Here is a 14,681-nt window from a genome sequence, read left to right on the forward strand (position 1 = left end):
TAAAGAGAAATAAATAAATAAAATAAATATATCCACCATCAGCTGTGTCTCTGTCTGTCTGTCTCTCTGTCTGTCTGTCTGTGAGTGTCTGTCTGTCTGTCTGTCTGTCTGTCTGTGAGTGTCTGTGAGTGTCTGTCTGTCTGTGAGTGAGTGAGTGAGTGAGTGAGTGAGTGAGTGAGTCAGGACGGGTTAGAAAAAACTAAAGAAAGGAGGATCATACAAATGTTCAGTAAAGTTTTTCCTCTGATGATCATAAATTACATGTTACAGCAAGCGAGACCATCAGTGCAAAGAATGCTATTTTTATATAGTTTTTTCTTAATGCCTTTGTCATGGGTATACGCTCACCCAGGAACAACAGCTGGCGTGGTAAAAACACTACCGCTTTTGTCCTAAGGGGGTGTGATCATAAACATAAGCTGAAAGTTCCTCAGAGCAGCTTTAAATGAACTGACAGACCGCCTAATAAAGTACGTTAAAAAAAAGCTATGTTTCACAAGTTTAGCCAATAATCGTCAAATATAAACTAGAACAAAGATACACAGCAAAATAATCCAGTGTTAATACACAGCCTAGGCTCTGTAAACTGGCATGCTGCTAGCTACAGTGGCCCCTTTGTACAGATACCAGTTCACAGAGCCTAGGCTGTGTATTAACACTGACTGTTAAGAGTATTATGACTACTCATCATACGCTCATGTAAAGAGAAATAAATTAATTAATAAATATATCCACCATCAGCTGTGTCTCTCTGTCTGTCTGTCTGTCTGTGAGTGTCTCTCTGTCTGTCTGTCTGTCTGTCTGTCTGTCTGTCTCTCTCTCTGTGTGTCAGGAGGACAGAAAAGAGGATCATACAAATGTTCAGTAAACTACTAGACAAAATGAGAACCGATATTTAGAAAATAAGTTAGTTAAAGGATGATCATAAATTACATGTAACAGCAAACCAGACCATCAGTGCAAAGAATGCTATTTTTATATAGTTTTTCATAATGCATTTGTCATGGGTATACGCTCACCCAGGAACAACAGTGGGAACATGAGAGGGGAGATGAGAAAAGACTCATTTCAATGTAACAATTGACTAATAAAGTAACTTAACTATCTCATCAACTCTACATAATGTGAACAGTTACAACATGGTTGGTCATGGTGAGATGGTGGGCACCGTAGATGTAATAGCAGCCACCACTAGTTTTACTACGAACACCCAGCTTCCTCATTCACTAACCAGCCATTCCCCACCTCATTTCTGGTCTGTCAATAAACCCGTTTTTTCTCAATCCAACTGCTGTCTCTGTCTACTCTTGGGTCTAGTAGTCGTTACCATAACAGTCGGTGCCCTAAAGCTGAATACTAAGTTAGGTAAGCTTTTTTCTAGAGCACATTACGCTGGACTTGTTTTTAAAATGCTCAAGTTGATGAGTGATTTTTAATGTCAGTAATCAACTGGCAAGGTTTCATGATAATAAATCTAAAGTTAAAGTTAAAGTGTACCCAATTCGCCACTGCTGCCCCGGTGCCAGGAAAAAAAATAAGTTAAAGTATGTCCCAATTGTAGCATACTGCATGCTCACTAGATTATTTGTATGATCAGATGTAGTATGTAGAATAGAAAAAAAGAAAGAGGATGAGATTTGGAACACAGTGTCAGTTATCCATAAGTAACATTACCAAAAAGTACAGCTGCACCTTGTTCTGGATTATACATTGTATTTATTTGGAGTATTATTAAAACATTTAGCACACTATTGTATTACATATGACACTGCTACTGTTAAGGCTTCTACGTTGATCAGAGAAAACACACAGGAGAAAAAGCCCATTGCAGTCACACAGAAATCACAGAAATCAGCCCAGATCCATGAAGCAAGGCCGTAGTGTGCATGCCAGGCCAGTAGATGGCGGTAAAGCTTTGTAGATAATGCTGATATGAGCAGGCTTCACACACATTCTTACCAATACATTTTCAAAACATTTCCAATACATTTTATCCAATTTCCATAACATTATTTAGGCCTGTTTCACGATCAATGGCTCAATAATAGAACTCTCATTGAATTGAACCATGTGTTATATCTGGAATTTAAATCCCTACAACACGCACTGCCCAGGCAAACAAAGATCTTTAACAATAGGCAAGGCAAGGCAAGTTTATTTATATAGCACAATTCAGACACAAGGCCACTCAAAGTGCTTTACAGGGGCAAGATTAGAATACATAAAACACATTATAAACATTTAAAAGTGAATAAAAGAAGCAAATACAATGAAAACTCAATTTAAAAACATTTAAAAGCAAATAAAATGAAAATTGCAGGTAGTAATTCAATAGTAATTCAAGGAACTATTTTGCATAATGATAGACAGGTTTGGAATTTTTATTTTATGAACATGTTCTAATCACTAGCGGAAATGTGAAATGATTGAAAACTTTTCCAAAACATTAATTTAATTCCAATCCATTCCCAAGCCCCAAATTTTTCAAATTTCTTAACTTTCCCTGGAATTGAATGAGACACTTTGTAGTTAACCCTGATATGAGAGGGTTCCAGTTATACGTGTAAAAGTAAAAGATATAGGAATGATATAAAACAGACTTACTAAACACACATGAGAATATAAATGCAAAGATATAAACCATATAACCAAGTTACCAGTTACACTTCTTAAACCCATTCCCTTCTGTTGTAATCATAGGCAGAACACACCGTTGACCAATGCCTACTGCTGACAGTATAAAAAAGATCATCTGGCTGATTGTGAGCAGGTCTTTCATCAACTGAGCAACATAATAGTTTTAGCCATCACAAAGAGTTGTTAGGTTAATTCAAACACTTTTATAACAGTGTATCTATTTCACCAGTGGAGTCAACACACGGATTTATGCAAAAAAAAAAAATCAGTGATCGAATATAATGACAGATTCATATGAAATAAGAACATAAACATAGAGAAATGCAGCACTGATATGAAACTTAAAGCCCCTGTAAAACCAAATCCACCAGATCCTTCTAACTATGTAATGTGTGGAGTTAGTTTCATGATAGTAAAGCATCTATCTATCTATCTATCTATCTATCTATCTATCTATCTATCTATCTATCTATCTATCCATCTATCAATCCATCCATCCATCTATCTAACTATGTAATGTGGGGAGTTAGTTTCATGATAGTAAAGCATCTGAAATTAGTTATAGGCAATACGTTTTATAATATTTATGAACATTTATTTTCAGATTGAAATCAGGTTTTTGTAAAAGCTTATTGAGACACTCTGACATCATATTCTATTTTTAATATTTCAGACCAGGTTTACAGAGGCTTTACACAGCAGAATTCTGCAATGTGACATGAACCTCCAAGAGAAATGCAAATATACAAAGCAGAGAATGAACCAAGATGGCGCCGCTGGTGGCTGCCGTGTCTCAAGCTCCTCCCACTTTGCATAAGTTAACATCCGTTCAGGAATGTCTATCCGTCCAGTCAGACTACTGTTTCAACTGCACTTATTCATAATCATATTAGAATAAAGATATTTGTCATTTCACATTATTCTATTCCATGTACAGTATTCTTGTTCATTACATTTAATTTTGCTGTCTACTGTATCTTTCATATGGTGCACATTATCTCTAAACTTACATTTTTATCTGCACTGTGTCCTTGCTCTACTGCTGTGTTAATTTGTGTATCAGGTGTTGCTCTCTTCTATTGTGTTTTTTTATTCTTCTATATCACATTGTTGAGAGGAGCCTGGGACTTACGAATATCATTGCCAATGACTGCTGCTGCACACACACACACACACACACACACACACACACACACACACACACACACACACACACACACACACACACACACACACACACACACACACACACACACACACACACACACACACACACACACACACACACACACACACACACACACACACACACACACACACACACACACACACACACACAGCTGCTGTAATTGTTAATGTGCATATGACAAATAAACCATCTTGAATCTTGAGATGATCCCAGGTCCAGGCTCTGGATCATCAGGACACTCCACTCCTCTCCTCTCCACTCCTCTCCTCTCCTCTCCTCTCCTCTCCTCACTCACTCTACTACCAGCTGTTGAGAGAAGAAGACAGACAGCAGAAGTCATGAATCAGAGTTTACAGAGACTCCCTCCATCAGCACATCCAGTATAAAGAGCAGCAGGGTCTTCAGTCCTGTGTGTAGCAGCTGTGAAGCATAGCCTGCTTCCTCTCAGCTCTCTAACGTATAGGAGTGAAAACACACACACACACACACACACACACACACACACACACACACACACACACACACACACACACACACACACACACACACACACACACACACACACACACACACACACACACACACACACACACACACACACACACACACACACACACACACACACACACACCTGCAGACACTCTGGCCACCAGTTCTGTTTACTGAGTAGATTTCACTGAAGTAAACAGTGGAATTAAGTCCTGAACGCATCATGACTTCAGAACCAGAGAGATATTCACTGTAATGATTATCTGCTCTGAGGGTTCAAAGCTCGTCACATCTAGTGTCTCATTGACATTATGAACAGATTAATGACCTACTTCACCGGTTTGAATATGAAGGTGTATTGAACTCTGAGATCCTATGTAGTATAAATGTGCAAAAAAAATAAAATCGGTTCATCCTAGCCTGAGAAAAGGCAGAAAGAGTGTTTTTTTTAACCCTATATTTCTCTTTCTCGTGACATCACAGAAAGAGAAATATAGGGTTGAAAAAAAACTTTCTTTGTAAATATTACTGTGATGTCACAGTAAAGGACACCTTCATATTCAAACCGGTGAAGTAGGCCTTTAAATACAACCATTACATGGCACTGATAAATACTCTGTTCTGATTGGTCAATCGCAGCATTCTGTGGTCCGTTATTTCTCGATAACACCCGCTGTTAAGGATAATTCACTGTTGCTATGGACATTGTTCTCATGTATCACATCCTGACAGACATCTACAAACTCTCTCTAATCCTGAAGCCTGTCACCAGCCTCCTCTCGCAGCTTCATTGACCAGGTTGGAGGTTGACTAGGAAATACTGGATCTTTGCTTTGATACAAACTATGTTTAATAAAAAAAAATATTTAACTTTTATTTTTACAGACAATTCATTAAAGGAACTTTTATGCTATTTTCAGTCTAACTTTGGTACTGCAGTTTAGCCTCTCAGCAAAAACGCTCTGTCCCTCTGCACTCTGTTTGAACCTGGCCAATCAGAGAAAGCCGGTAACTGCGACAGGCACACCTCTAGTTTCACGTTACACTGAGCGGACTGCAGTGTGAGCGCGGGCAGATTTGAACAGGCGGGGACGGGGACATGTCTGAGCGTGTAGCAGCATGACCATACATGGAAAATCCGCTTTGTGTGACGTAACACAAATCCGGAAACTAGGCACTAGGCTGCAGCGAACTGCACCGGAGTGTTTAGGCTGTTCACAGCCACCTGCAGCCACCCCAGACAGTAAGCAGGGAATACGTCTAAAATGCATATACGTCATTATCCGTCACTTTGGTGTCATTTAGCATGACTTTATAACATTAAAAGAGCATCTATAGGTCAGAAAAGAAGAAAAAGCATAATATGTGCTCTTTAAGAAGGTGTTCTTATTAACAATGGCGGCCAAAGGCAATTTAGGGGAAGGGAAGGGCGGCTAGAAGATAAAATACATTATACATAAAATAAAACTCAAATACCAAAGTACAATTGGCAATGAGAAAACAGAGTAAAATTCTGCTGAAAGCAGCATGGACTGACTCCAACCCTCTACTGACCTCAGAGTCTTCAGTCTGTATGGTGGACTCCCCGGAAGATCAAACAGAGGCTCCACTGCTGAATCCTGCAGGTTGTTTCCTCTCAGATCCAGCACTCTGAGAAGGGTGGGGTTGGACTTCAGAGTTGAGACCAGAGAATCACAGCTGATCCCTGACAAACTGCAGCCCCCCAATCTGAATAAAGAATAAATAATGTTAGTTTAGAGCGAGAGATTGTGTGTGTGTGTGTGTGTGTGTGTGTGTGTGTGTGTGTGTGTGTGTGTGTGTGTGTGTGTGTGTGTGTGTGTGTGTGTGTGTGTGTGTGTGTGTGTGTGTGTGTGTGTGTGTGTGTGTGTGTGTGTGTGTGTGTGTGTGTGTGTGTTCTGAAGGATCAATATCAATGATCAGACATTATTAGCAACACAAACTAAAATTAATGGAAACTAACACAATTATTATTTTCTCCTTCTGCTAGAAATAGTCAGGAGGATATTCACTATAAAAATGTGACAATTTGCCAAAATGTATAAACATTACATTTACTTAAAACATTTTCAACTATTTATTTTGTGACTGCAGACTAAACTTTGTATACGAGAAATTGAAATATGAAAAGAAAATGTATAATGTTATGGATGTAATGTGTATACATAAATTATGTTTAATTGTTCAGATAATATCTACAATACTAGTGAACTGACCTCAGAGTCTCCAGTCTACAGTCTTCACTCTCCAGAAAACCACACAGCAGCTTCACTCCTGAATCCTGCAGCTTGTTGTAGCTCAGCTCCAGCTCTCTGAGATGGGAGGGGTTGGACTTCAGAGCTGAGGCCAGACGATCACAGCTGATCTCTGACAAACTGCAGGACCTCAATCTGAATAAAGAAGAAAATAAATTATGTAAGTTGACAGACTCTGTGTGTGTGTGTGTGTGTGTGTGTGTGTGTGTGTGTGTGTGTGTGTGTGTGTGTTCCGAAGGATCAATATCAATGATAAGACATAATTTGGTAACACTTTATTTGATGGCGTATTCATAAGACTGTCATAAGACTGTCATTACACTGTCATGACACCTGTCAGGAACTCTATGAATGGTTATGACTGTTGTCATAAAGTGTCATTCAGTCTTTATGTCACGTTTAAAGGTACAACGAGTAAGTCGGCACGTTGGCGACACCTTTGAACAAAAGCGGTAGTATTTTTAAGACGCCAGCTGTCGTGAAGCTGTTTTCTAGCTCGTGCAGGCAGCGTGCAGGGCGTGCAGATTCAAATAATCAGGAAGCAATATAGTGCGTGTCCGTGTGCTGAAAGTGTGAGGGCACCGGACTCTTTTCGGCTCGGTGGGAGTGGTTAGTGACACAGCATCAACTACACCTGACCTGATTGCAATGAGTTGATGCATTGTCACCTCTCACGGAGCTGAACGAGTATGTGTCCCCACACAAAGCGAATGAACGAGAGACGGCAGTTAGTTATGGATCACGATGAGGTAATGTGTTTATGTTGTTGTAAATAATGACTATTTCAGATGAATAATGGTTATCTGATGATGCTGGTGAGGCAAAGTAAACTTTGTTTTAGTAGGCTACCGCTCATTCATTTAGGAGTAAACACTGCAGTCTAGGTTCACTCCGTGAAATTGTGTATACGTTGCTTGGCAACGCCCTCCCGCCCGCCTATCACTCTCCCTTTTAGCTTTTCTTCATTGCATTTTATTTTTTTTCTTTGATGGTTCAGCCCCGTTATCAGTCATTATGACGACAAATAACTGTCTCAAACAAGGCTCCCGCTCCCCTTCTAGGATGACCAGATCGCATTTCCATTACTTTTCACACGTCCCGCAAATTGAGACGTTGTCCCGCATTGTTATTGAAAATGAGCCCCCCTTTTTAAATGCGTGTTTTATATTCTGGCATTTATCCGATAGCTGTGAGGAGACAGCAGTCTCCGTTTGTCTGTGTGTGTGTTTGTCTGTGTGTGTGTATCGGGCTGCTGGGCTGTGTTCTATATATAGGCCTATCTATGGTGCTGCCTGCAGTGCTTCAGCGTTTACTTTCCTGTTACTTCAAAATAAAAGCCAACTCACGTTTGTCAAGTGAAATGCTAATGTGAAGCCAGTGAAATGCTTTTAATGTGAAGCCGCAGCCTTAATGCTCTATTTGTTTAACAGTAGCTAACTTAACTGCTGCGCGCTGATCTAAAGATAGTGTTTTTTTAATATAGAAAGCCGTGTCTCTGGCATTACCGGTGGTGACACGAGTTTATTTTGCTAAAAAAACGGCACTTTGTCCCGCATTGTCCCGCACAAACGTAGTCTTTGTCCCACATCTGGTGAATTGGGATCTGGTCTCCCTATCCCCTTCCCTCACCTGGAGTGATAGGCTTCTCAAATCGCGTTCCTGCGCCATACTGAAATCTGCGACCAATACGGATATGTGACCATAGAGCATGCACGAGCGAACCGAAAATCGGACTGGGTGTACGACCAGATCAAATGCAGTAATAAAAACTATATAAAAACGTCTTTCTTTGCACTGATGGTCTCGTTTGCTGTTAAAGGTAATTTATGATTATGAGAGGAAACATGAGGCTGTTTAAAAGATATTTAAATGTTACTCGTTGCCGCTTTAATGCAACATTGACATTGTCTGAGATATCTTTGTTATGACAACCTGACAAAAGCTGAGACAAAATAACTTGTCCACGTCTTGGTTATGTCTACTTGACATTAACCTATAATATTACCTGTCATAAACATGTCATAGTAGGCTTAATTATCAAATGTAAATTAACTATTTCCATTTATGTGGTAAGATTATATTAAACTGTCATATGTGGAACATTTTGACATTGACATGTTAGAAATAAAACCAACCTTGCATATTGCATTTTGAGGGGCTTGCTGTGTGTCAGCAGCAGCGTTATATTCCTGGTAGCGGCGGACTGATATTACCTAGGTTACAGGCTCTATAATAGTTTGTTTATCTGCCGCTGTCATTGCTACAGACGCAGAGTACAGTGCACAAAGGAATTGTATTAGCCTATGCAATAAACAAGATATGGCCACGTTTGGAGGACTTAGTGATGCGTCTGCTTTTGATTCGATTATGAGGAATTTATTGTATCCAACACTAATCTCCACTAACGTTGTCATCAATCAGTGGCTGTTGGTGTGACTTTGAGAAACCCCCGCAATTTTTGATTTGATTTGATTTGATTTAGTTTATTTCAGACATCCACATACAAAACAAAATGAAAAGCATGGAAATACAATAAATATGCCTGAAAAGGAGCAGGAAGAAGTATACACTTATTTAATCCTACCCCTTTCCTTAAAAAAAATTAAAAATCAAAATATTTATTAAATAAAAAAAAAAATAAAAAAAAATAAAATAAAAAATAAAAATAAAAAAATAATAAAAAAAAAAATAAAAAAAAAACAACAATTATATTCGCTTCTCTTATCTATATTCTCTGTACTATTGGCGATACTATATTTGCCAATTACATACAACTTAATATACTATACATTTTTTATATTTTATATATTTATATAATGCATATATCTATATTTATATTTATAAACAATCAATATATTCATATATACATACATATCTATACAATCAGTATATATATATATATATATATCCATATAATTATAATTACCCTCTTACTTCACACCCTCATCCCTGTACCTTATGAAAATCATTGCTTTGAACCTTTTTTTAAACTGGATCATGTCTGGACATTGCTTTAGCTCCGTGCTCATCCCATTCCACAGTTTCACACCCCCAATTGAGATGCAATGACATTTTAAAGTCGTGCGTACCGCCAGTGTCTTAAAGTTTAACTGTTGCCTCAAATTGTAACCCCCCTCTCGGTCAAAGAAAAGTTTTTGTATGTTACCTGGTAGCAGTTTATTTCTAGCTTTGAACATGATTTGTGCAACTTGATATTCAACCAGGTCATTGAACTTTATGATACGGGAATATGAAAAGAGGAGGTTGGTGTGATCATAATATCCAGCTTTATTGATTATTCTTATGGCTCGTTTTTGAAGTGTGACTAGTGGTTGCAGTGAGCTTTTGTAAGTGGTCCCCCAGACCTCCACACAGTAATTTAAATAAGGTAAGATCATTGAGCAGTAAAGCGTATGCAATGATTTGTGATCCAATATATGCTTTGCTTTACCCAGGACTGAGATGCTTCGTGACAGTTTAGATTTAACATGTTTTATTTGAGGTTTCCAGCATAGCTTGTGATCTATTGTCACACCCAGGAATTTATTTACATACACTCTTTCAATATTAACACCATCTATCTTGACATTTACATCACTATTTAAATTACAATTTCCAAACAACATGATTTTTGTTTTGCTTAAATTCAATGATAATTTATTATTGTCAAACCACCTTTTTAATTTGCTCATTTCAGATGTAATTGACTCCAGAAGCTGCTGCAAGTCCTCTCCCGTACAAAAAATATTTGTGTCATCTGCAAATAACACAAATTGTAAAATATTTGATGTTTTACATATGTCATTTATGTAGAGAATAAAAAGAATTGGCCCTAACACTGACCCCTGGGGGACCCCACAAGCAATGTCCAAACAAGCTGACACGTATTCACCCATCTTCACAAACTGTTGCCTGTTCTGTAGATAGCTCCTCAGCCAGTTTAATACAACCCCCCTGATACCATACCGTTCTAATTTATTAATTAATATATCATGATTTATGGTATCAAATGCTTTTTTGAGATCAATAAAAACACCAGCTGCATATTTCTTTTGGTCCAGGGAATTTGTAATCTTTTCAATTAGCTCAATGACTGCTAATGAAATGGATCGGTTGGGTCTGAAGCCGTATTGGCTGTCAGTTAGTAAATTGTGTTTATTGATGAATTTATTAAGTCTAGCAGCAAATACTTTTTCTAAGATTTTTGAGAATTGAGGAAGCAGTGAAATAGGCCTGTAGTTTGTGAAGTGGTGTTTGTCTCCAGTTTTGTACAGCGGTATGACTTTTGCAATTTTCATTTTTCTTGGGAATTTACCAGTTTTAAATGATAAATTACAGATGTGCGTTAATGGCTTCGAAATTCCGTGAATTACCTCTTTGACTATTCTCATATCAATGTCACTATAGTCAGTAGAAGTTTTATTTTTGCATTTATTGACAATCTCTATAATTTCACTCTCTTCCACTGCTGTTAGAAACATTGATTTTGGATTAATGTCTATGAGATCATTAATCCTGTCATCAGATCTCACAGGAACAGGTATTTTTTCAGCCAGTATTGGTCCAACATTTACAAAATATTGGTTGAAGCCATTTACTGCATCATCCATATTATCAATAGTCATATCATTTTCAATAAACTCATGCGGATAATTAACTTGTCTAGAACCATTTCCAATAACATTATTCAGTATCTTCCATAGAGCTTTAATATTGTTTTTATTATTATCTATTAATTTTCTATAATATTCTTTCTTACTAATTCTCATAATGTTAGTTAGTTTATTTTTATATTTCTTATATTTTTGTTCAGCATCTTTGGTTCTAAGTTTTATAAATTCTTTATATAGTGTATTTTTCTTTTTGCAGGCATTTTGTAATCCCTTAGTGATCCATGGACTATCTGAATATTTAAATTTAATTTTAATTTCTTTTATTGGGCAATATTTATCATACAACAATTTAAATATCCCCAAGAATATTTCATAACCTTTATCAATATTTTCTTCTTTATATAATGGTTCCCAATTTTGATTTAATAATTCATTTTTTAAAGTGTTTATTGCCTCTTCTGTCCGTACTCTTCTGTACTTGAATGTACTCTCCCGTTTTTCCCTTTTTTCCCTCTTGTAGTTGTTATTGTACACAAGAAACACTGGCAGATGGTCACTGATGTCATTGATCATTAATCCACTTATTGTATTATTGTCTATAACGTTTGTAAATATGTTGTCTATCAATGTGGCACAGTGAGATGTGATCCTGCTTGGTCTGGTGATTTTTGGATAGAGACACAGACTGTACATTGTATTGATAAAGTCATCAGTTGGTTTGTGATTATTGGGATTAAGAAGATCTATATTAAAATCCCCACAGATAAATATGACCTTTTGCTTTGACAATGTGTACATTTTTTCCATCCATTCCTTGAATATGTCAATATCAGAACCCGGTGCTCTATAAATACAACTAACAATCACATTCTTCTTATTTTCCATGCAGATTTCAACAGTTAGACATTCTAATACATTTCCGATTGCAGTTGTCATTTCATCAACCACCTTGCAATTAAGGTTTTTGTCCCACAACTCCTCCAGTCTTGTTCTCTCTGCTTCTGTAGTTCAGTTCATAGCCATCTAGATCAAAGTCCACCCCCTTTTCAGGGTTGATCCAGGTTTCTGATATTGCAATTATGTTAAATGGTTGTGAAAATTGACGTAAATATTCCTTGATTGCATGGAAATGTTTGCTCAAATGCCTGCTGTTAAAGTGAATTATTGACAGTTTGCCAGTACAGTCAATTTTTGCATTGAACTGCTCACTAGTGTAATAATGACAGTTCTCATTGAGGTTGAAGAAAAAGAGCAATAAATCACTGAAAACAAAAGCGGTGCCATCCGTCTTTTCAGATGCACCAACAGCCACTGATGAACAGGTAATAACTTTTGGTAGGCTACACTAGCTAATAAAGCTGGCCCCTTTCATAATGTTAGCCTACTGACAGATTGATGACAATTCCTTCGTGCACTGTACTCTGCGTACTCTGCGTAAGGTTGGTTTTATTTCTAACATTATTCTATCAACACAGACATTTACATCTATAGTCTGGCGTTATAATTGATTTGCCTCGGGTATTTTCCACATGTAATACTGACATGCTTCATGTTACATCTATGAAGGGGATACTACTGCAGTTAACACTGTTGTGTGTGTAATTAAGTGTAATAACATTTACTGAAAAGTCCAAATTGTTTTACGTCGAGGCAAAGGGAATAATTCATGCCAGTATAATAAAGGTCTCATGACAGTAAATGTCAAAATTAGACAGTGTAATAACACTTAATGACATGTTAATGAAATGTCTAAATGGTTTCACTTTACTTGAGGCCAACAGAATCATTCATGACAGTGTAATGAAGGTACATTTACATTTGATAATTAAGCCTACTATGACAGACAATTTTGACAGATCATATTAATGGTTAATGCAGTGCTTCTCAAATGGTGGGCCGCGCCCCTCTGGGGGGCGCCGTGAGTTGTCAGGGGGGGCGCAGGCTACCTTGATTTCCAACTGACCAAAAAAAATAAAAAAATGTATTAATTATTATTATTTTTTAAGTGTTAGCAAGCGATGTGTGCTTGTGTATGGTCATATCCGCGCGAATGGCCGCGATTTGCAGTAAATAAATGTCCACATGTGTCTCCAAGTATCTATGTAGGCTATTTAAAAAGAAATCAAGCAAGTAGACTAATAATAACATTAATGAAATATTGGTTATCGCATCACAGAAGGCCTAGTGGCCTATAATAATAAAAAAAAACACCTTAACTATGTTTACAGTTTAAATTTTTTTTGAATGAAATGCAAACCTCAGTGAATCATTTGCTCTTGTTTCTCTGTCCTGAGATTCACACAGACTGAGCAGTCTTGTTTAAATGTTGCAAATTGAGCTTATAAACTGAACTTTGATTTTTTTGCTGCAGAAGTTATCTCAGCTAATTTTTGTTATCTAATTTGATAATAAGGTGATTGTATGCAGAATGCTCGTGACAGAAACTCATACAGTGGTTTTGTACAGATAAATAAATCAATATTAGCAGGTTCTCAATAGTATTTCAATTTAGGGGGGGCGCAAAAACATTTCTGTCCCCTAAAGGGGGGGCGGGGGGGGGCATGACAGAAAATAATTGAGAACCACTGGGTTAATGTCAAGTAGACATAACCAAGACATCAATAAGATGTTTTGTCTTAGCTATTATGTCAGGTTGTCCTAACAAAGACATGGACAAGTTATTTTGTCTCAGCTTTTGTCAGGTTGTCATAACAAAGATATCTCATACAATGTCAATGTTGCATTAAACGTGACATATTGACCGAATGACACTTTATGACAACAGTCATAACCATTCATAGTGTTCATGACAGGTGTCATGACAGTGTAATGACAGTCTTATGAATACGCCTTCAAATAAAGTGTTACCCATAATTTTAACTGACAAACTTAAAGTGGCTACGAGTAACTTTGGCGGTGTTACAACCCGGCTCGAAGGAAGCAACATGAAGCAGTCAAACAAGGATAATATGTAAGAAAATGGGGTTTATTGTAACAAAAGGCTCATTCAAAAGGGCAAATGGGGACCATGCTGTTGGCCCTGGCTGGAGAGAGAGAGTGAGGGAAGCCTCCAGGCTTTAAAGGCTGTAGCATGGTTCCTTTCACCATGATCACAGAAATATGCCTAGAAACTCCCATCTAGCTACTAAGGTAGCACACAATATTACCCAGACAAAACCCATTACCAAAATGGAACCTGCTGGTAATTAAGACTAAGGTAACAACAACCTCGGGAGAACTAGCCTACAAAGTCAAGTTACACACCACCACTTGACAAATCCACAGGCTGCACGAACTAAGTTAGGATCCAGGACACGTTACCACAACTGTCCCCATAAAGCAATCACTAACTCAGCTAACCTTAATCACTGATGGGCACAGTGAGCAAGCCTCCGAGTGCAAAAGATCATCAAAGCAAACCCCCCTGGTACCTGCCTACCTTTAAACTTAACTGGCTTCTGAGGCGTACCGGGCTCGAGG

At 37.7% G+C, this 14,681-nt stretch overlaps 2 protein-coding genes across 2 annotated transcripts in view; one reads left to right on the plus strand and one right to left on the minus strand.

Moving 5' to 3' along the window:
* Positions 1-41, plus strand: part of LOC307270334 (calpain-2 catalytic subunit-like) — a gene marked incomplete at its 5' end in the record, with an annotated part of 11,493 nt that extends 11,452 nt beyond the window's left edge. Inside the window, one exon of the mRNA XM_080054222.1 lies at positions 1-41. This exon is cut by the window's left edge and continues 108 nt beyond it.
* A 5,214-nt stretch (positions 42-5,255) lies between these two features.
* The window catches only part of LOC307270321 (NLR family CARD domain-containing protein 3-like), a gene marked incomplete at its 3' end in the record, with an annotated part of 29,672 nt that continues 20,246 nt past the window's right edge, over positions 5,256-14,681 (minus strand). Inside the window, exons 9-11 of the mRNA XM_080054210.1 lie at positions 6,550-6,723; positions 5,870-6,043; positions 5,256-5,418 (exon numbers count right to left, since the gene is read on the minus strand). Coding sequence (XP_079910336.1) covers positions 5,256-5,418; positions 5,870-6,043; positions 6,550-6,723 — 511 coding nt within the window. The remainder of the gene's footprint in view (positions 5,419-5,869; positions 6,044-6,549; positions 6,724-14,681) is intronic.

The sequence above is a fragment of the Ammodytes marinus genome (genome assembly GCF_949987685.1).
Source record: "Ammodytes marinus genome assembly, contig: scaffold_50, whole genome shotgun sequence".
Lineage (NCBI taxonomy): Eukaryota > Metazoa > Chordata > Actinopteri > Uranoscopiformes > Ammodytidae > Ammodytes > Ammodytes marinus.